This window comes from Oncorhynchus masou, chromosome 16 (genome assembly GCF_036934945.1).
Source record: "Oncorhynchus masou masou isolate Uvic2021 chromosome 16, UVic_Omas_1.1, whole genome shotgun sequence".
NCBI classification, from domain to species: Eukaryota; Metazoa; Chordata; class Actinopteri; order Salmoniformes; family Salmonidae; genus Oncorhynchus; species Oncorhynchus masou.
Window position 1 is genome coordinate 7,491,381 of NC_088227.1, and position 19,101 is coordinate 7,510,481.

The following is a 19,101-nucleotide window of genomic DNA, read 5'->3' on the forward strand; positions in this document are numbered from 1 at the left end:
GGTTTGTGTTGACCCTTGGTTTGTGTTGACTCTTGGTTTGTGTTGACCCTTGGTTTGTGTTGACTCTTGGTTTGTGTTGACCCTTGGTTTGTGTTGACTCTTGGTTTGTGTTGACCCTTGGTTTGTGTTGACCCTTGGTTTGAGTTGACCCTTGGTTTGAGTTGACCCTTGGTTTGTGTTGACCCTTGGTTTGTGTTGACCCTTGGTTTGAGTTGACCCTTGGTTTGTGTTGACCCTTGGTTTGTGTTGACCCTTGGTTTGTGTTGACCCTTGGTTTGAGTTGACCCTTGGTTTGAGTTGACCCTTGGTCTGATGCAGGATGCCACCAGAGTGTGTTGTAGATGGTAAATGGCTGTTGTCTTTCTGTTTGTGTTAAGTCCCTCTGTGTTGGACCGTCTGAATGCCCTGCTGGAGCCCGGCGGCTGTCTGACCATCAACGAGCGCGGGGTCATCGACGGAACCACCCCCTCCATCACCCCACACCCCAACTTCAGGTACAATACAAAAGGTTACACACACACACACTCTGTTTGGACAGTCCGGTCTCAACTCATCACGTCTCCCCATCTCCTTTAGGTTGTTCCTGACCATGGACCCAGTTCATGGAGCGATCTCCAGAGCCATGAGGAACCGAGGGGTGGAGATCTACATCCCAGGGGAACACGAGGGGGTCTGCTGGGACACGCTGGACCTGAAGACTGTACTCCACACCGCCGGGGTGACCGGAGACTGTGTGTCTGACCTGCTGATCGAGATACACACCGACATCAAAGCTAGCATCTGGGGTAAGCCCTGGGCACTGCGAGAAACCTCTCCGAAAGATGGAGGATATCAGTTAGATATCAGCTGGGGTTGGCACGTTGCTCGTTTCTTCCAAATCAAAGGTATCCGTAGGAGGAGTCATCTGATCCGAATCTCTCTGTCCACCCAGACTCCCCTGCGTCATGCGTTTCCTCCCTGCTCCACGCTGCAGCCCTGCTGTCCTGCCAGCTGCAGAGAGGGGTGGACCTGCCCAGTGCCCTACAGCACGCCTGTGGTGAGGCTTACTCCCTCTGCCAGCGCACCAATGCCAGCCAACAGGTACCAACCAACACCACCTTGTCTATTATAGACCACCGTATGAAACTCTCACCCTCAGCCAATCAGCCTCTCCCTGTTACTCTGTGATGTAGGATACCCCGGCGACCAGTCTAGATCTACGTAGTGACATCCCACTGTCCAATACGACTTTTATTCTCCTACATTTATATTCTATCATACTTATAAGCTTTACATGTTTTGTCCCCTGCTCTGTGTTGTTCCAGCAAGCCCAGGAGGTGGTTGAGCGTCGCCTGTCCATCCTGGACACAGAGGACTGGGGCAGCGGGCTGCTGTGTGCCGGGGTGTGGCCCGACGGCTTCCCCTCCGCCCTGCTATCCACAGAGGACTCCTGCTTCTCCTCGGTCCTCCGCGACGGACAGGTCCTCTCCTTCTGCCTCAACACGCTCAGCATGCAGGGCAAGAGGTGAGACTCGTAGGTCACAGGTCGGGGTGCCAGGAGTTTTTACTGATCATATGATCAGAGGCCTGGAGAAACAGATTAGAAGTAGGCCCCAGAGTTTTACCGGGTCTTATTGTCGCTATAATGCAAACCTTTTGGATTGACGTGTGTCACCAGGAGCCGTCCGCTCAGCCTGTGTGACCTCCAGAGGGCGCTTCAGAGCGGGACAGCGCTGCACGAGGGTCTGGTGTTCTCCGGCGGCGTGGTGGACCTGGTGGAGGACGGTGATGCCCTACGCCTGCTACCCACCGCCGTCAGGCTGCTCATCGAAAGGGCCTCGCACTCCGACTGGATGCTCCGCACCGCCTGGCTCTCCAGCCTAGCCAAGAGCTACAAGCACGCGCCTGGTAGGAGAGCTCCACTCACGCCATTATTCCTTAGTTAAACAAAACAATCCTTTATGGAGCTTTGTTGCTGCCTACCAGGGGTGTGCGTTTGGTGTATGTTACTGCTTGTGTCAAGGGGACTACTCTGTGGTCAGTGGAGCTTTGTAGCCGTCTGTCTGTGGTGCAGGTTACTCTGAAGGACTGAGATCCGTTTGTTGTTTCAGAGGTGGCACTGGTGCAGCTGGAGGCAGGGAACAGAGCTCTGAAGGCCATGTTCAGCAGCAAGCTGACTGTGAAGGGGAAGTGCCTCACTGAGCTGCTGCAACCACACAGCACAGGTAGGCTAAACAAACTCAATTCCTCAATGTATACGTTAGATACCGATTGTACAAAAAAAAAACTCCCAACCCTCCAGCTCTTTTGCACAGATCTTACATACCATAACTCGCATCAAAACAATCCCTTTTCACAAATTTGCACAATTGACGTTAATGGTCACGTCTGTTCTTGTTAGATGACTACAGGATTCTGGTGGACATGCGTTGGAACAAGCAGTACCTGGACATTCTGGCCAACACGTGCAACTTTGAGGACGAGGAGAGGTACATGGAGTTCATGGAGGCTCTCAACGCAGTGGCCAACAGGTATGTGTCCGGCTGTGTCCCATATTGGACCCTATTCCCTATGTAGTGCACAGATTTTTTTGGACCAGGGCATATTGGGCTCTGGTCAAAACTAGTGCCTTTCACATATAGGGAGCCATTTGGGATTCAACCCTCCGTCCGGTCGTCTGGACGTTTAGTGACTGGGTTTACACCGGGGGCTGTGGTTGCTGAGTAACCTGGGTGTGATGTGCGTCCTAACAGGATCATACTGTTGACGGACAGAGAGGAGAGGGCTGCGGTGGGGAGCTGTGCTATCAAGACATCAGCACACAACAGCGCGTTGAGGCTGGCCACTGCTTTCTCCAAAGGTACAGCATTCGTCTGGACAGTACGCCATGTTGAACAAAACCCAGGGGAAGTCCTCGGTCAAGTATATGGGAATTGGGGGGGGGACTGTGGAAATATGAGTTTTAATATTGATGGAGTTTTGTTTTGACCGTTAAAGGGACGGTGGACATTGGTCGTCTGCCTCACCCAGTGTTGATGCACCTGCGCTCCTTCTTTGACCTGTGGGACACCTTCACACTGCAGGCCGTGCAGACTGGACAGCCCTACATATCTGACCACCTCATGTTCGAGGTTCGTCGTAATACCGTCGTAGTCATTGCAGTTGCGTTTTAGTTGCTCTCGTTCAGCAACCGTCGTCAACCTGTGTGTGTGTGTGTGTGTGTGTCCACCACGGAATGAAATAGAACGATGGTAATTAACAGGATCTATGGTGTCCACAGATCCTGCAGCTGCTGCAGTGGAGAGACCGGTTCTGGCAGGTGTGCAACTCGCTGCCTGCCGACTCCCAGGGAGTGTCGGTCCTCTCGCTACACTGGCAGTGGGTGCAGAAACACCTGATCCTCCGGCTGCCACAGCTGCTACTGGGAGATGGCACCCATGAGTGAGTGACGTCTTCCTTTCTTTCTTTCTTTTTTTACCCAGGAGTTTCGAATCCTCCGACGGACTTTCTGGACATTTAGAATCAAACACTTTGACTTGACAGAAAAAGTTGTCACGTCACCTATTTCCTACATCGTTCACTACACTTGACCGGAGTCAGCGTACTAACATAGGCAATTTGTGGAGGCAGACTTTGTGTTTTCTGGCTGCAATGTAATGACTGACAACTGCCCTGTGCTGCCCTGCTGTTCCAGTGGTCAGCAGGAGCTCCAGACGGTGTCGGCTGCCATCCAGACCGTCCTGTCCACCTCTGTTACTGTGGCCACCGCCCTGAAGGGGATCCAGAAGACCCTGGGGAAACCCCTTCCATTCAAGGTACAGAGGAAGAGAGCTTTCAATCCACTCTGACAAACACCTTTACACAGCCCTAACTGTTATTGGCACTCAAGTGGAATAGAGGTGCTAACTGAAGTTGAAAAATCTCTGATTTATTTTACAAGTTAAAACATAACGGTATTTGTCAGACACCTTCATCGGGTAGAGTTCATGGAGATCGTCCATGTGACATGAAGCTGTCTCCATCTCCCATAGCTGGAGTCTGTGGCTGAGTGTGCTTCCCAGCTGAGGGTCCTGAGCAGGGCCCTGGACGTGGGCGACCTGAGGCTGGACAACACAGCCTCCCTGTGGAGACAGGAGCTGGTCCGCCTGCAGGGAGCCGCTCTGGGCCTGGACACCAAGGAAAGACTGCTAGAAGCCTGGGGCCTGGTCCTGCTAGCCAACAACCAGCTAGAGCCCCAGAACTCCGGTAACCTGGTGCTGCAGAGTGAAGTGTCTATGTGTCGATCTGTGTGTGTTTGCATCTGTGTAACTATTCATTATTCCATTCTATCCAGGTGTCCTGGAGAGGCTGGTGTCATGCGTCCAGCAGCAGCAGGATCACATGACCTCGTGCGGCCTTCTGGAGGTACGCCCCTCCTCCGTGCATGACGCGGGGGACCAGGGGGACAGCGCGCCTCCCTGTAGAGAGGTGCTACAGCAGCTCAGCCGCAGGGCCCAGCTCTGGCCTCTCATGGAGGAGCTGGCCGTCCTCAACCAGCTCAGGCTCAGCACCGACCTGCTGCAGCTGGCTCTCACACAGGGGTAAGGGAACGGCCAAACTGGGTCAATGGAGGAACTTCATGACGGACGGAGGACTTGTCTCCCTTTACTGAATCAGATTTAGAATCATGCCTGAAAGTATGAGGCATTTGAAAAGTGTCATCTTTGGCATATTAGACACCTCACACACAAGCAGCAATAATGCCATCAAAAATATGTTTGTCGTGCCATGTAGTTGTATCGATAACTAACCTGTGTTTACTTTTGCCCACAGGGACAGGGAGTCAGAGGACAGCCTGCGTCGCGAGGTCTCCCAACACCTGCGCTTCTGTCTCCAGTCCACCCCCATGAACGTCACCCAGCTCCAGCCCCTCTGGTTCCTCCTCAGCAGTGACCGGGTCAGTGGTTCAACCAGTTTACCCTCAGTGTAATTGATTTATCATGTTGTTGTATTGTCCTTCAAGAGGACATCCCTGTACCTGTGCCTCAAACAGAACAGAAGAAGTGGTTTTGTGTCATGTGTTGTTGACTGTTGTGCCTGCCTGCATTTCCCCTCCCAGCCTGTGGAGGAGCTGCAATTTGTGTGGTGTGATCTGCTGTCGGAGGCCCTGTCGGCCCTGTGGAGCAGCAGTGTGACCGCTGACCCCGAGCGCTGGCTGAAGTGGGACCCCCTGTGTCCTGAGGGCCAGATGATATCATCCAAGTCACCTCTGGGACCTGATAAAATGGTAGCTAATGTAACATGTAGGATATTAGAGAGGCTCACAGCTTGCCAAAACAATCTCAATGTGTGTTGATGTCAATGATGTTGGTTTGATTTGTGCATCAGGATTTGGACCCATTTACATCACTGAATTGAATTCCATTTCCTGCCATTCCGATTCCAATATGTTACTTCTTAACCTTCTTACTCCTTAACCTCAGTTGTACCACATACAGAGCCGGCTGGTTAGTTAATTATTTAATTGAATTGGAGTTTTCCATAAATGAGGCATTCACTCTCCTTGCGTCACCTCTAGGGTCCTGACATGCTGAGCAAAGCAGTGTGGTCCAGGTGCATGTTAGGGGTTCTTAGCAGCAGCGAGACAGGGGGACGTTGGGACCCCACGGGGACGTCCCTCCTGTCCTCGTCCCGGGTCACCCTGGGGGAGTGGAGGGAGAGGACCGAGCAGCTCCAAGACGTCACCGCCGTGCTGTGGAACAACATGGCTGTCCCGGCCCTGGCCGAGTTCAGGTACACGCGCTGGAGAAAGACACGCGCACCCCAGGCTTATAGAGAGGAATCACCGCATACGACATAGAACGCCGACCTACCCTTACCCTTACCTAGCCCTTACCCTACCTATATCAAGAGTGGTGCACACAATCTATGGTTTTGGTGCATATCTACAAGGCCTACTACTAATATCCATTTGACTCGGCTAGATTATCTCTGCCTCATCCTCTCTTTGTTGGTTCTCTCAGGAGAACTGACCTGCGGCTGCAGGGCGTGGTGCTGCGCAGGCAGCTACAGGCCCTTTCAGAGCTGCTCCCCCCGGGGCTGCAGGAGGGCTACACCGAGACCTGCGAGAGCCTGGTGGAGGACCAGGACCCTCTGGTAGCTGCCCAGGAGGTCCAGACCGCCCTCAGGGACTTCCTGCCCCCCAATCTGCTCCCCGAAGGCCTGCTGGACGCCCTCCTCACCTGCCTGCAGCAGTTTGTCCAGAACAGGGTCCAGGGCTCCATCCGCGTCCAGGGCTTCAGCCAGCTGGTCCGCTCCGGGGTCTTCTGGGTCAACATGGGCCTGCTGCAGATCAAGACCTGGACCCCACAGACCATCTTCGACCCGGCCGTGAAGAGGGCCTACAAGCTGGACTACGCCCAGGAGGAGGTGGGCCACTGTCAATGCAGCAGTCTCTGAATCCAGTTGAATCCAGCAGTCTCTGAATTCAACCTTGTATAGGGTAGTAATGACAGGAGATATTATTTCTCTGGTCTTGTTTTAACATTGGAGTTGAGGGTCATTCTCTTCCCCTATTATGTGACGTTGACAGAGCCCCTTTCTTCTCTTTCCCAGCTGGCTTTGCTGCAGGAGGAGTGGCGAGGACGCAGTCTGTCCTCTCAGCTGCTGACCGGAGCTGAGCTGGAGGAGAGCAGCACCACCGACGGCTTCCAGCATCCTCGCATCAGGTGAACAACCGTCCACAGTATCGGAACTCAACGTGTCCACAGACACCATGGCAATATATGTTCTGGTTGACTGGTTTTTACCAGATGGGGTCTTTTTAAACGTCATTGTCTCTGTGTCCGCAGGTACCTGTGGATCCGTATGCAGCAGGTGAAGGAGCAGATAGCAGAGCTCTCCAGGAAGCAGGCCTGCAGGCCCAACGAGCCCCAGTATGGCAGGCTGTTCCAGGAGCTGCAGCACTACCTCTGCAGCATCGGCCAGCCGGCCGCTGTGGAAGACCTGCTCTCCCACCTGCTGAAAGCCCTCCAGGGGAGTGGCCCCAAATTCAGGTCGGGGACTCAGAGCTTGCTGAAGGAGGAGGCTGTGTGGCAGGCATCGCAGCACCGCTTCGCCCAGAGGCTGGTGGAGGAGTACCCGCTGTACCCTGACGTGGTGGGGCCCCTGAGGACCGCCATCCTCCAGCTCCGGCACGGCATGAGGCTGGTGGCATCCCAGGTGGACTCCTCCCTAACCCCCATTCCTGGCCTGCCCAAGCTGGTGTCCTGCCTACTGGCCTTCCCTTCCATCTCCCCCAGTCTGCCCTCTTACCTGGCCAGGGCAGACTACCTGTGCTCCAGGGGCTGCATGGATGTTCTGAGGGGCCTAGGGAAGCTCTTGCCCCAGCCGGACCCAGATCACGTGGTCCCAGAGCCAGGGACGTTACTCCTGAACGCTCTACTGTACCTGCAGTGTCACGCCCTCTCCACAGGCCAGCTCAGCCAGGACACACTCAAACTCTTCAGACACATCTGTCAGGTGGGCGTCACACGTTTTGATTGGATAGCATTAGATGTCAACTTTTTGATTGGCTTTTGTTGATCTTATTCATTGATAGTCAGGTGGACCAACCAGTGTTCATGTTGTTTGTCATGCGGTATGTCCAGGCTCTGGTGAACGAGTGGGACGAGCAGGAAAGACGTGCGCGGGAGAAAGAGCAGCTTGAGGCCAGTCTGTACCGTCACCGCAGCAGACTCCACGGAACGGGCCTGAGCGAAGACGAGCAAGAGGAGAGAGACTTCAGACGCTGCTTCCCCCAGTTTAACAAGGTACAGTCACGTCAGGGCTAGCCAATGGATCCAATGTAATCTCTCTTTAGTTTGTTACATTTCACTATCACCTAGTCAACTTTTGCAACCATAAACAACCTGCCTCTCTAACTCTCTCTCACTTTCTCTTCTGTCTCTCTCACTTTGTCTCTCGCTCTCTCTTTCTCTCATCTCTCACTTTCTCTTATCTCTCTCTCTCCTCAGGACTTTTCTGACATCACTGCCCAGCCCAGTCTAGAAGGACCGGCAGACAGGGGAGAGCCAGAGGAGGAGGAAGTGACCGAAGATCCCAGCGAAGCTGGCTGCCTGTCTCCAGCCTGTATGAACACTGTGGTACAGGTCCATCAACGCCTCTGTCTGGGCTACACCCAATCACTGTGGTACCAGGCCAGTGCTCCAGCCATTCACAGCAGAGATCACATCCGAGCTCTGGTTTCCTCCTATCAGACCACAGCCCCTGTGATGTCACGCTTCTACCATCTCATGGGTGGGTAGGACACTTAGTCATGTCATGTCTGTATTTATATCTACACAATTACACAAAACCTGAAATTGAGAGGTGTCGGGACTTTTAAGCCCTTCCTACAGGCATGTTATCCTATGATTTAACTGAGTCCTGCTCTTCTCTTTAGAATTGAGAGGTGTCGGGACTTTTAAGCCCTTCCTACAGGCATGTTATCCTCTGATTTAACTGAGTCCTGCTCTTCTCTTTAGAATTGAGAGGTGTCGGGACTTTTAAGCCCTTCCTACAGGCATGTTATCCTCTGATTTAACTGAGTCCTGCTCTTCTCTTTAGAATTGAGAGGTGTCGGGACTTTTAAGCCCTTCCTACAGGCATGTTATCCTATGATTTAACTGAGTCCTGCTCTTCTCTTTAGAATATTTCCATAACTCTACTGTTTACAACTTTGTCTAAATCGGTATTTCCCCCGCGTGGCCCTCAGACTCTGAGATGGACCAGCAGATGACAGGCACCCAGCTGCTTCTCAGCGCCCTGCTCCAGAACACTGTCCAAGGGACCCCGGGGCCCCAGGGCCTGACCCTCCAGCCAGACGGGCCCTATGACTTCTACCAGCAGCCCAACATGAGCGAGGCCCGCCTGTGTCTGCCTGTACTGGAACAGCTGGCCCTGGCTGTCAGACAGAGGCTGGAGGAGTGGCCCGAGCACCCTGCCCTAGTGCAGGTAAGAACCATGAGTGACCCAACCTATGGGCTTATAAAGTGTCTCGTATCTCATATCCCCATGTAAGGGTTTGGTGAACTTAGTAGTTGAGTGCTATTTTAAATGAATATTACTTGTTACTTAATCCAAAGGCTTTCACAAGAGAGAAATTTAACATGGGTTTGGATTCGAAATGTTGAACGGTTGAACGGTGAGATATTAAAGATATTAAAGACACGATAGATCAGACACATAGTACAGTGCCTTGCGAAAGTATTCGGCCCCCTTGAACTTTGCAACCTTTTGCCACATTTCAGGCTTCAAACAAAGATATAAAACTGTATTTTTTTTGTGAAGAATCAACAACAAGTGGGACACAATCATGAAGTGGAACGACATTTATTGGATATTTCAAACTTATAATATCCAATAAATGTCGTTCCACTTCATGATTGTGTCCCACTTGTTGTTGATTCTTCACAAAAAAATACAGTTTTATATCTTTATGTTTGAAGCCTGAAATGTGGCAATAGGTCGCAAAGTTCAAGGGGGTTGAATACTTTCGCAAGGCACTGTATATAAAGGCGTGAGATCTGTAGAAAGACAGAGCGGCTGTGGAATGTGCTGGGTGGACGGAGATCAAAGGATTGCTGGGAAGCAGATGAACATCTGTGGATTAGGCGAAGGAGAGGTTGAGGTCAGATCCCCTGAAGGGAGTAATATGGGTTTTACTACCCTCTTCCAGTTTAACCATAAGATGTAAGGATTGGAGAGAAAGAGGAGTGTCTTAAGATACATACATACATACATACATACATACATACATACATACATACATACATACATACATACATACATACATAACATACATACATAACATACATACATACATACATACATACATACATACCTGTGATGGTGAGAAATGTCTGGTTGTCTGAATTACAGCTGTCACGACCCTTTTGGGAAGAATTAAACTTGGTTAAAGTGTCTGTAGTGTCCGTGAGTTATTTACTCTGATAAAATAAGAACCTAACAGTAGGTTAATGCATCGTGCCACCAGCGTCAGTAAGCATTCAGGTGTTTAGTGTTGCTGAGCTTGTCTCCGTCTCTCTGTTCCAGTTGACGGTGGTGATGGAGAGGATCATGGCCTTCAGTCTGGCCAGCCCACTGGCCAAGTTCCTCAACGGCCTGGAGATCCTGCTCAGCAAAGCCCAGGTGCGTCCTCCTGCCACTACTGCTGTTATTCTCCCTCTCTTAGCCTAGTCCTAGATACAGTATGTTTATGCTGACTATAGGAGTTGGCAAGAACCATACAAACAGACCTGTGACCAGGCTATCCAGCGGCGGCAGGTAGCCTAGCTGTTAAGAGCGTTGGGCCAGTAACCGAAAGGTCACTGGTTAAATCCCCGAGCCGACCGGGCTCCATACCCACTCCCCAAATGTCTCCCTGAGCCCTAGTCAGAAGTAGTAGCCTTATAAAGGCAATGGGGTGCCATTTGGGATGCAGGGCCATCTCTTCCTACAATGGCCCTAACCCTGTTCTAACTTCACCCCTTTGCCCTCCTCAGGAGTGGGAGAACAACGCCAGCCGCAAGGTCTCTCTAAGGAGGGAGTTGGAGCCTGTCACTAACCTCATCATCCAGTGGCGCAAACTGGAGCTCAAGTAAGGAACAGCGGGCAGGCAGGGTTACACTCCTGGTTATGATACTTTTTTTTCTTCTTCATCATGCGTATAATATCATTTTCTGTTAAGAGTTATTGTGGTGTAGACGTGGTGAGCAATTGGGATGTATTTTGACACTATGGGAGAAAAATGGATCCGGTTTCCCACAACCCGCTAGACTTTAAGGTCTTTCTACTTTCTTTCTACGTGTCAACAGCTGTTGGTCCAGCAGTCTGGACAACGCCTTGAAGCGTCACACAGAGAGATCCACCAAGCACTGGTTCTCCCTCTACCAGCTGGTTGAGAGGTACCTGGAGGAGCAGAGGATGGACACCGGCACAGGTATGAAAATGTTGGGTCACATTCATATGGTACCGAACGGAAGTAAACAGACGAAAACAAGGAAGGGACTACCTGGACCTGTCCAATAAGAAACACACATTTTTTTTTTGTTTCCGTTGGGAAAAAAATGTTTGGACGCCGTTTTCCATTGCCCTAATGAACAGTGGAGTATCAGCCAGCTAACTCTCCCTGTCCTCTGTTGTCTCCAGTAGAGGGCGATCTGTCTCTGGAGAGTCTGTCCCTGTCCACGGTGTCGTCCACGCTGCAGGCCTTCATGGAGGGTTCCACGCTAGGGGAGTACCACACACGGCTGGCCATGCTTCTCAGCTTCCACTGCCACCTCCTCCTGGCCCCCAGCCAGCACGGACAAGGTGGGACCCAACCCAGCGTCCCCTCGCATGCATACTTTTACAGACACACAGTAGTCTGCGCTAAGTCCGTTGACTTGGTGTTCACCTTTTTCAAACATGCAGATGTAGTCCTGACTAGGAAGTCCTTCCTGCTTTCACAGAAACTCTCTGCAGTCTCCTCTGGAATCTGCACAAGTACTACACACAGTTCTCAGAATGCATCCAGACCAAAGTCACTCAGCTCCGCCAGCCCATTGAGAAGGAGCTCAAGGACTTTGTGAAGATCTCCAAGTGGAACGACGTCAGTTTCTGGTCCATCAAACAGTCGGTGGACAAGACCCATCGGTAAGACTGCCTGTTGAATAAAAGATCCTCATTTTCTTGTGTATTAAAAAAAAATGACCGTTACGCCATACCATTTGACCTTTGATCCCCATCCAGTAAATACATGACAATATCCACCACTCTTATGGTTTCCCAGCACCCTGTTCAAGTTTGTGAAGAAGTTTGAGGCAGCGCTGAGCGGGCCGTGTGCCCCGTCACTGATGGAGCAGGGGGGCAGTGCCAGCCTGGACAGTGTGGATGCCAACCGAGAGAACACCCCGTTGCACAGGCTTCACCATGCCCTGAAGAACGCCCTCCCTGGCAAGGCCAGAGACCTACCGGTGCAGTACAAACCACCCTCTAGCCACAATCACTCGGATCACACAGACGAGTGGCAATAATATACAACGTCAATATGGCATCAAAATCAGTGTTCTGTTCTGACACAAAAACATTATTGTTCTGAATCATAAAATGACAGTTTGGACCAGAATTGCTCTCCACAAAGAGCGCTTTCATTACATTCTGATGAGGTTGGCAATGACTGTGCTTGTGTGTTACAGGGTGAGTCCCCAGAGGAGGGCCCTGCAGGTGTGGAGCCCTCATCTCTGCAGGGCCGTCTTCCCCTCCTCACCAGGAAGATGAGGAAGATGTGTGTGACCCTGGTGAAGAAGAACCCCCTGCCCGAGCTCTCTGAGGACCTGGACGTCTTCACTGGTAAGAGCTGGAGAAAAACTATGGCCTCTCACAGGTTCTAGATGAGAAGCGTCTGCTTGTGTTGCCTCGTTGAGAATCCATCACGAATGGCAATGAGAAAAACAAAAGAAATCAAAGGTTTTGGATGAGAAGCTGAAGTTCTACTGCCTCGGATTAGATTGTGGGAAAAGTCCCTCTATGATTATAGTTTTGACTATAGACATGTGTTTTTTATTTCAGGGGAGATCATCAGCAACCTGCGTGACCTCCAGAGCCTCGCGATCGACCTGAAAGCCGAGAAGGAGAAGCAGAAGTCCGAGGTCAAACACATCCTCCAGCAGAAGCAGAGGGCCCTGTCTGACCTCTTCAAGATGCTGGCTGAGATCGGTGAGTCCCTCCACATAGAGACTTTGTATCCCAAGTACATCTTTATGTCAGTGATGCTGATGCTGTACAGTATTTTATGACCGACGGGGGCTCTGCTGTCTTTGTGCAGGTCTGTCCTACCGTAAGGGCCTGAACTGGAACAGGACAGCGGACCCAGAGGAGACCCTGTGTCTGCAGCCGCTGGAGCTGCACACCGCCCTGGCAGCAGTCAGGACCCAGGAGCAGGCGGAGAACAGGTAAGACAAGACGCACCCACCTGGCTGCTACACACCACATGTTACAAATATTATACTTTGAATAGCCGTGCGGCACGTCACGGAGTACCTGGTTGACTGTGGCACGGAACCGTGTCTGTTTCAGTTTGTTTACTGAGATGAACGCCGCGTGGGACGGCTGTCAGAGGTACTTCTACCGCTCGTGGGCCCGCAGAACGGCCATGATGACTGCTCTCCAGAGCGCTGCTAAGGTGAAAGACTGACATGGAACGACCGACCGGTTGACTTCGTTGCAACTGCGAAATATTGGTTATTTTGTGTGTTCTAAATGGGGCCTAAAACACTGAGTTACGTGCCAAATGATAAGATATCCATGGCCTTAACGGCGTCTGAAAAACCGTGACGTAGTTTGAACTGTGTGTGTGTGTGTTCCAGGAGCTGGGGATTGGGAACATTGATCGGTGCCGAGGCTTCTCCTCCCACCTGTTCAAGCTGCTGCTGAGACAGAGGCGACTCCTGGCCAAGCTCACAGAGCAGTGGGTCCACCTCAGGTTAACTTTACCTTCTAACCTATGACCTTACTCCTCGGAGCTTACAGTTTGGCTAGAGGATCTGTGTGTCTCTTGGTATGGGTGCGTCCAAAGTGGCACCCTATTCCCTATATGGGACCTTATTCCGCATCGGGCCCTGGTCAAAATCAGTGTACTATATAGGGAATAGGGTTCTATTTGGGAGACAACTTGAGTATCTCTATCTGTAGTTGTCCTTCTAACACTCTTTTTGGCTTGTATCCTCTAACACATGCAGGAGGCTAACAGTCAGTGTTCAGGGCATCCAGGCTCACCTCCGGGCCCACAGTGAGGATGCTGGTGGCCTCCCCCCCCAGGCTTCTCTCCAGGCCTGGGTGATCAAGGCCCAGGGCCTGTCGGCGCAGTGTGTCACCCTCCTCCAACAGCTCTCCTGGCTGCTGCAGTGTTGCCCCGAGGGGCCCCAGCAGACGGACGGGTCAGGCGGGCAGAGGGAGCCCACCCTGAGGTGCCCGTCCCCCCTGGCGTCTCAGAGGCAGCCCCCTGGGTGTCTGCTGAGGAGGGGAGACCCGGCCTGGAGCCAGCTGAGTCAGCGCGTGGCGGACATGTTGGGTCAAACGCAGAGCCTGAAGGAGGAGCTGGATGCAGTGGCACTGCAGTCCACACAGGGGGCGCTGCACTCCTGGTAAGGCCAAGGAGCACAAGATAGTATTAGAAATACTGATAGTACTAAACAGGAACTTAACACAGATAAGACCATTAAGCTTGGGTCTTCATGTCTTTCCTCCACATCTCCCCAGGAGCCACTTCTCTGTGTGTTGCTCGGGCTATGACCGGCTGGGTTCCGTGACGGCACAGATGCCCGCGGTGGAGCAGCTGTTCACCACCCCCGAGGGCACGGCCGACACCCAGCCTGGGCTGACCCGGGGCTTGCAGTACGTCAGAGGAGAGGTGGAGGCCGCCCTGACTGAGTTCACCACCTGGAAGACCCAGCTACTCTCCCTGGGCCACGAACACACAGGTGAAAACAGACCGATCATGCTTAGTTAATCAATCCGTCACATGTATATTATAATGTCCGTTTCAAAAAATATATATATATTCCATTGGTATTACACTGGTGTTAAAATTGTATCACAGTGTTATTACATTGTTAAAATAATTTCCCCTCCACCTCTTCCCCCTCCCCCCCTCAGATTACCAGCAAACATTCTGCTCAGAGTTCTCTGCTGAACTTGAAAAGGCCATCAACACAGTGCTGGTTGCCGTGCAGACCCTGGTGAAGAGGAGGGAGGGGGAGCAGCAGAGAGAAGAGCAGACAGACACCAAGAGAGGTGAGGAGAGACCCCTGCTGTCTTCCTCCAATAACACACCTGGGCCATATTCGCTAGGCACCAAACAGAAGAAAACGGACTGAACCTGGGAGGGGCTTTTCTTTGTGTCCTTGTGTGGTTATTGCTGGAGAACTGTAGGGGAAATAGCTGTCTAAAAAGCAAACCAAGCAAGCCAGAGTGAGACTGGGCCAAGATTCATTAACGTGATCAATCCTAGGGTCCCGTAAAGTGTGTTGATCATTGATAGGACAGGAAATGACATTCCCAATCTGCCTGTTCCAGAAGGTGAGGTGGAGGCGCCCCAGGAAGACCTGCTGAAGCCTGGTCACCTGAGCCGCCTGCTGGAGGAGGAGCTAGGAGCCGAGGTGGCGTCTCTCTCCCTGGGGGAGGTCAGCGACACGCTGGAACAGCTAGTGGAGAGACTCCGCGTCCACCGAGACTCCTGTCCGTCTCACCAGCTCCAGGTGGGTGCAGTCAACACAGCATATACTGTAGCCTATACCGCCCTCTAGTGATATAATACTGAAACGCAACGGTTCTGTAAGGACGCCAACGATGTCAAAGTCGCCATAGGAGTTCATTACTTCTTTCTCCTGAGGTTTTCTGAGCGATGATGTCGTTTCAGAATACTTTGTGATATTCAACGTCTCCGTTGACCTGCTGTTTTTCTCCTTTGTCCCGTGTGCTGTGTGTTTAGGAGCTGAGTGAGGCGTGCAGGCTGCTGGCGCGCCTGGAGCCCATGCTGGGGCTGTACTCAGAGCTGGTACGCTACTACCTGGCCGTGTCACTGGGAGCCCACAGGAGCACTGGGAAACTGCTCTCTGTCCTGGCCGGCATCTTCACTGAGCTCGCCCAGAAGGTAGTGTACTGTATCCATTCTACTGGGATCTGCTTTAAAACATACCATCAGGTTCTCTGTCAAACTTTTTTTCAACATTTGATTTAAGTAGTGAAAAACATTAGGACAAACTGTGGTTTCAGTACCTGTTTATTTCTACTGTTTGGGTAAGTTACCTACACTGCAATGGTGCCTACAGTACAGCAGTTACTTTTTTCTGGTTGATTGTCCTGTTGTCTTGTCCTGCAGGGCTTCTGTCTACCCCAGGAGCTGATGGAGGGAGGGGATGGAGAGGGGGCCACAGAGTTCCATGACTATGAGGGCGGTGGCATCGGAGAGGGAGAGGGCACCAAAGACGTCAGCGATAAGATCGAGAATGAAGAGCAGGTGATGCCTACAAGAACGACAATATAATGCAGACACTATAAGATCTATGTTTTTTTGACTAGCGTTACTCGTGAAAGGCCGAATCCTAACTTCCACTAAAGTCTATTTTCACTTAGTCGTGTATTGATGTCAGTGGGAGACTAAGTAAAAACATAGTTATAACATTTTGCTAAAATGGCTGTTTCTGTCGTAGGTGGAGGACACATTCCAGGAAGGCCAGGAGAAGAAGGAGGAGGAGCCTGACAAGAAGAACATTGAGGAGGAGGACAACGCCATCGAGATGTCTGAGGACTTTGACGGCCAGATGCATGATGGAGACCAGCAAGAGCCAGGTGGGAAGACGGACCACTTACCGCACACAGCCTCATGGCAGTCTGAACTTTCTCCTGGGTCATGTTCATGAGGCAGCAACGGGAGAAAATTTAAACATTAAGGGACTACCTCGAATTTGTCCAATTAAAACGCTCATTTTTCATTGTCTGTTGCAAAACAGTTTTCTGTTGCACGCCCTAATAAACCCAACCCTGGTCTCACAACGCAAAACGCTCTTGGTTATTCCTTTTCAGGTGAAGATGACGAGGAAGAGTCTGACAAAGAGGAGGATGAAGATCTGGATAAGAAGATGGGTGACCTGGGCGAGGGCCAGACGGACACGCTGGACGAGAGGATGTGGGGTGATGATGAGGATGATGATGACGAAGAGGAGGGCAGTGACAATGAGGAGGAGTCAGGCCAAGGAATGGACCAGGTACGGGGAGAGAGAATTTGATTTAAACTGTTCACATATCAGACGGCGAGTGCAGTATCTACCACTTGCCACCAGTCAGCATGCTACTGTATTCGAGTGCAGTATCTACCACTTGCCACCAGTCAGCATGCTACTGTATTCGAGTGCAGTATCTACCACTTGCCACCAGTCAGCATGCTACTGTATTCGAGTGCAGTATCTACCACTTGCCACCAGTCAGCATGCTACTGTATTCGAGTGCAGTATCTACCACTTGCGACCAGTCAGCATGCTACTGTATTCGAGTGCAGTATCTACCACTTGCGACCAGTCAGCATGCTACTGTATTCGAGTGCAGTATCTACCACTTGCCACCAGTCTGCATGCTACTGTATTCGAGTGCAGTATCTACCACTTGCCACCAGTCAGCATGCTACTGTATTCGAGTGCAGTATCTACCACTTGCCACCAGTCAGCATGCTACTGTATTCGAGTGCAGTATCTACCACTTGCCACCAGTCAGCATGCTACTGTATTCGAGTGCAGTATCTACCACTTGCCACCAGTCAGCATGCTACTGTATTCGAGGGCAGTATCTACCACTTGCCACCAGTCAGCATGCTACTGTATTCGAGGGCAGTATCTACCACTTGCCACAAGTCAGCATGCTACTGTATTCGAGTGCAGTATCTACCACTTGCCACCAGTCAGCATGCTACTGTATTCGAGTGCAGTATCTACCACTTGCCACCAGTCAGCATGCTACTGTATTCGAGTGCAGTATCTACCACTTGCCACCAGTCAGCATGCTACTGTATTCGAGTGCAGTATCTACCACTTGCGACCAGTCAGCATGCTACTGTATTCGAGTGCAGTATCTACCACTTGCGACCAGTCAGCATGCTACTGTATTCGAGTGCAGTATCTACCACTTGCGACCAGTCAGCATGCTACTGTATTCGAGTGCAGTATCTACCACTTGCGACCAGTCAGCATGCTACTGTATTCGAGTGCAGTATCTACCACTTGCGACCAGTCAGCATGCTACTGTATTCGAGTGCAGTATCTACCACTTGCGACCAGTCAGCATGCTACTGTATTCGAGTGCAGTATCTACCACTTGCCACCAGTCAGCATGCTACTGTATTCGAGGGCAGTATCTACCACTTGCCACCAGTCAGCATGCTACTGTATTCGAGGGCAGTATCTACCACTTGCCACCAGTCAGCATGCTACTGTATTCGAGGGCAGTATCTACCACTTGCCACCAGTCAGCATGCTACTGTATTCGAGGGCAGTATCTACCACTTGCCACCAGTCAGCATGCTACTGTATTCGAGGGCAGTATCTACCACTTGCCACCAGTCAGCATGCTACTGTATTCGAGGGCAGTATCTACCACTTGCCACCAGTCAGCATGCTACTGTATTCGAGGGCAGTATCTACCACTTGCCACCAGTCAGCATGCTACTGTATTCGAGGGCAGTATCTACCACTTGCCACCAGTCAGCATGCTACTGTATTCGAGGGCAGTATCTACCACTTGCCACCAGTCAGCATGCTACTGTATTCGAGTGCAGTATCTACCACTTGCCACCAGTCAGCATGCTACTGTATTCGAGGGCAGTATCTACCACTTGCCACCAGTCAGCATGCTACTGTATTCGAGGGCAGTATCTACCACTTGCCACCAGTCAGCATGCTACTGTATTCGAGGGCAGTATCTACCACTTGCCACCAGTCAGCATGCTACTGTATTCGAGTGCAGTATCTACCACTTGCCACCAGTCAGCATGCTACTGTATTCGAGTGCAGTATCTACCACTTGCCACCAGTCAGCATGCTACTGTATTCGAGTGCAGTATCTACCACTTGCCACCAGTCAGCATGCTACTGTATTCGAGTGCAGTATCTACCACTTGCCACCAGTCAGCATGCTACTGTATTCGAGTGCAGTATCTACCACTTGCCACCAGTCAGCATGCTACTGTATTCGAGTGCAGTATCTACCACTTGCGACCAGTCAGCATGCTACTGTATTCGAGTGCAGTATCTACCACTTGCCACCAGTCAGCATGCTACTGTATTCGTTGTTTAGTAATTGTTCTTCTTTTTGTCTTCAGGGGGAATCAGAACTGGTCGCCAAGGACGACAACCTGGATGCAGCAGACCCCAAAAAAGACAAGAACAAAGATGACAAAGACCAAGAGTTGGACGAGGAGGAGAAGGAGAAGATCAACGAACAAGGGGACGAGGTAAGCTTTAACTAGGACACAATGTTGACTTCGAAAGACCAGTAGTTTGGTCAAACTGTCCCTGGCTGTGTAATGAGCAATCGGCCAATAAATCTCAGGCTGTAGTTGGGTGTGTTTTAACA

The 19,101-nt window shown here is 51.3% G+C and overlaps 1 protein-coding gene across 2 annotated transcripts in view; it reads left to right on the top strand.

Moving 5' to 3' along the window:
- The window catches only part of LOC135557393 (midasin-like), a 54,504-nt gene that overhangs the window by 28,924 nt on the left and 6,479 nt on the right, over positions 1-19,101 (top strand). Inside the window, exons 45-86 of one of the 2 annotated variants that reach the window (XM_064990616.1) lie at positions 378-494; positions 577-785; positions 932-1,080; positions 1,305-1,504; positions 1,658-1,887; positions 2,091-2,204; positions 2,381-2,510; positions 2,733-2,839; positions 2,977-3,110; positions 3,260-3,420; positions 3,674-3,794; positions 4,011-4,224; positions 4,313-4,559; positions 4,792-4,915; positions 5,078-5,245; positions 5,537-5,751; positions 5,982-6,387; positions 6,574-6,686; positions 6,810-7,479; positions 7,608-7,769; positions 7,974-8,256; positions 8,714-8,952; positions 10,054-10,149; positions 10,503-10,597; positions 10,815-10,939; positions 11,149-11,310; positions 11,451-11,634; positions 11,771-11,954; positions 12,177-12,330; positions 12,550-12,696; positions 12,806-12,932; positions 13,057-13,162; positions 13,347-13,462; positions 13,719-14,123; positions 14,239-14,459; positions 14,635-14,772; positions 15,055-15,236; positions 15,470-15,631; positions 15,860-15,997; positions 16,191-16,329; positions 16,564-16,745; positions 18,848-18,979. In XM_064990616.1, the coding sequence (XP_064846688.1) occupies positions 378-494; positions 577-785; positions 932-1,080; positions 1,305-1,504; positions 1,658-1,887; positions 2,091-2,204; positions 2,381-2,510; positions 2,733-2,839; positions 2,977-3,110; positions 3,260-3,420; positions 3,674-3,794; positions 4,011-4,224; positions 4,313-4,559; positions 4,792-4,915; positions 5,078-5,245; positions 5,537-5,751; positions 5,982-6,387; positions 6,574-6,686; positions 6,810-7,479; positions 7,608-7,769; positions 7,974-8,256; positions 8,714-8,952; positions 10,054-10,149; positions 10,503-10,597; positions 10,815-10,939; positions 11,149-11,310; positions 11,451-11,634; positions 11,771-11,954; positions 12,177-12,330; positions 12,550-12,696; positions 12,806-12,932; positions 13,057-13,162; positions 13,347-13,462; positions 13,719-14,123; positions 14,239-14,459; positions 14,635-14,772; positions 15,055-15,236; positions 15,470-15,631; positions 15,860-15,997; positions 16,191-16,329; positions 16,564-16,745; positions 18,848-18,979 (7,708 nt within the window). The remainder of the gene's footprint in view (positions 1-377; positions 495-576; positions 786-931; positions 1,081-1,304; positions 1,505-1,657; positions 1,888-2,090; positions 2,205-2,380; positions 2,511-2,732; positions 2,840-2,976; positions 3,111-3,259; positions 3,421-3,673; positions 3,795-4,010; positions 4,225-4,312; positions 4,560-4,791; positions 4,916-5,077; positions 5,246-5,536; positions 5,752-5,981; positions 6,388-6,573; positions 6,687-6,809; positions 7,480-7,607; positions 7,770-7,973; positions 8,257-8,713; positions 8,953-10,053; positions 10,150-10,502; positions 10,598-10,814; positions 10,940-11,148; positions 11,311-11,450; positions 11,635-11,770; positions 11,955-12,176; positions 12,331-12,549; positions 12,697-12,805; positions 12,933-13,056; positions 13,163-13,346; positions 13,463-13,718; positions 14,124-14,238; positions 14,460-14,634; positions 14,773-15,054; positions 15,237-15,469; positions 15,632-15,859; positions 15,998-16,190; positions 16,330-16,563; positions 16,746-18,847; positions 18,980-19,101) is intronic. The other variant, XM_064990617.1, reaches the window with a different exon arrangement.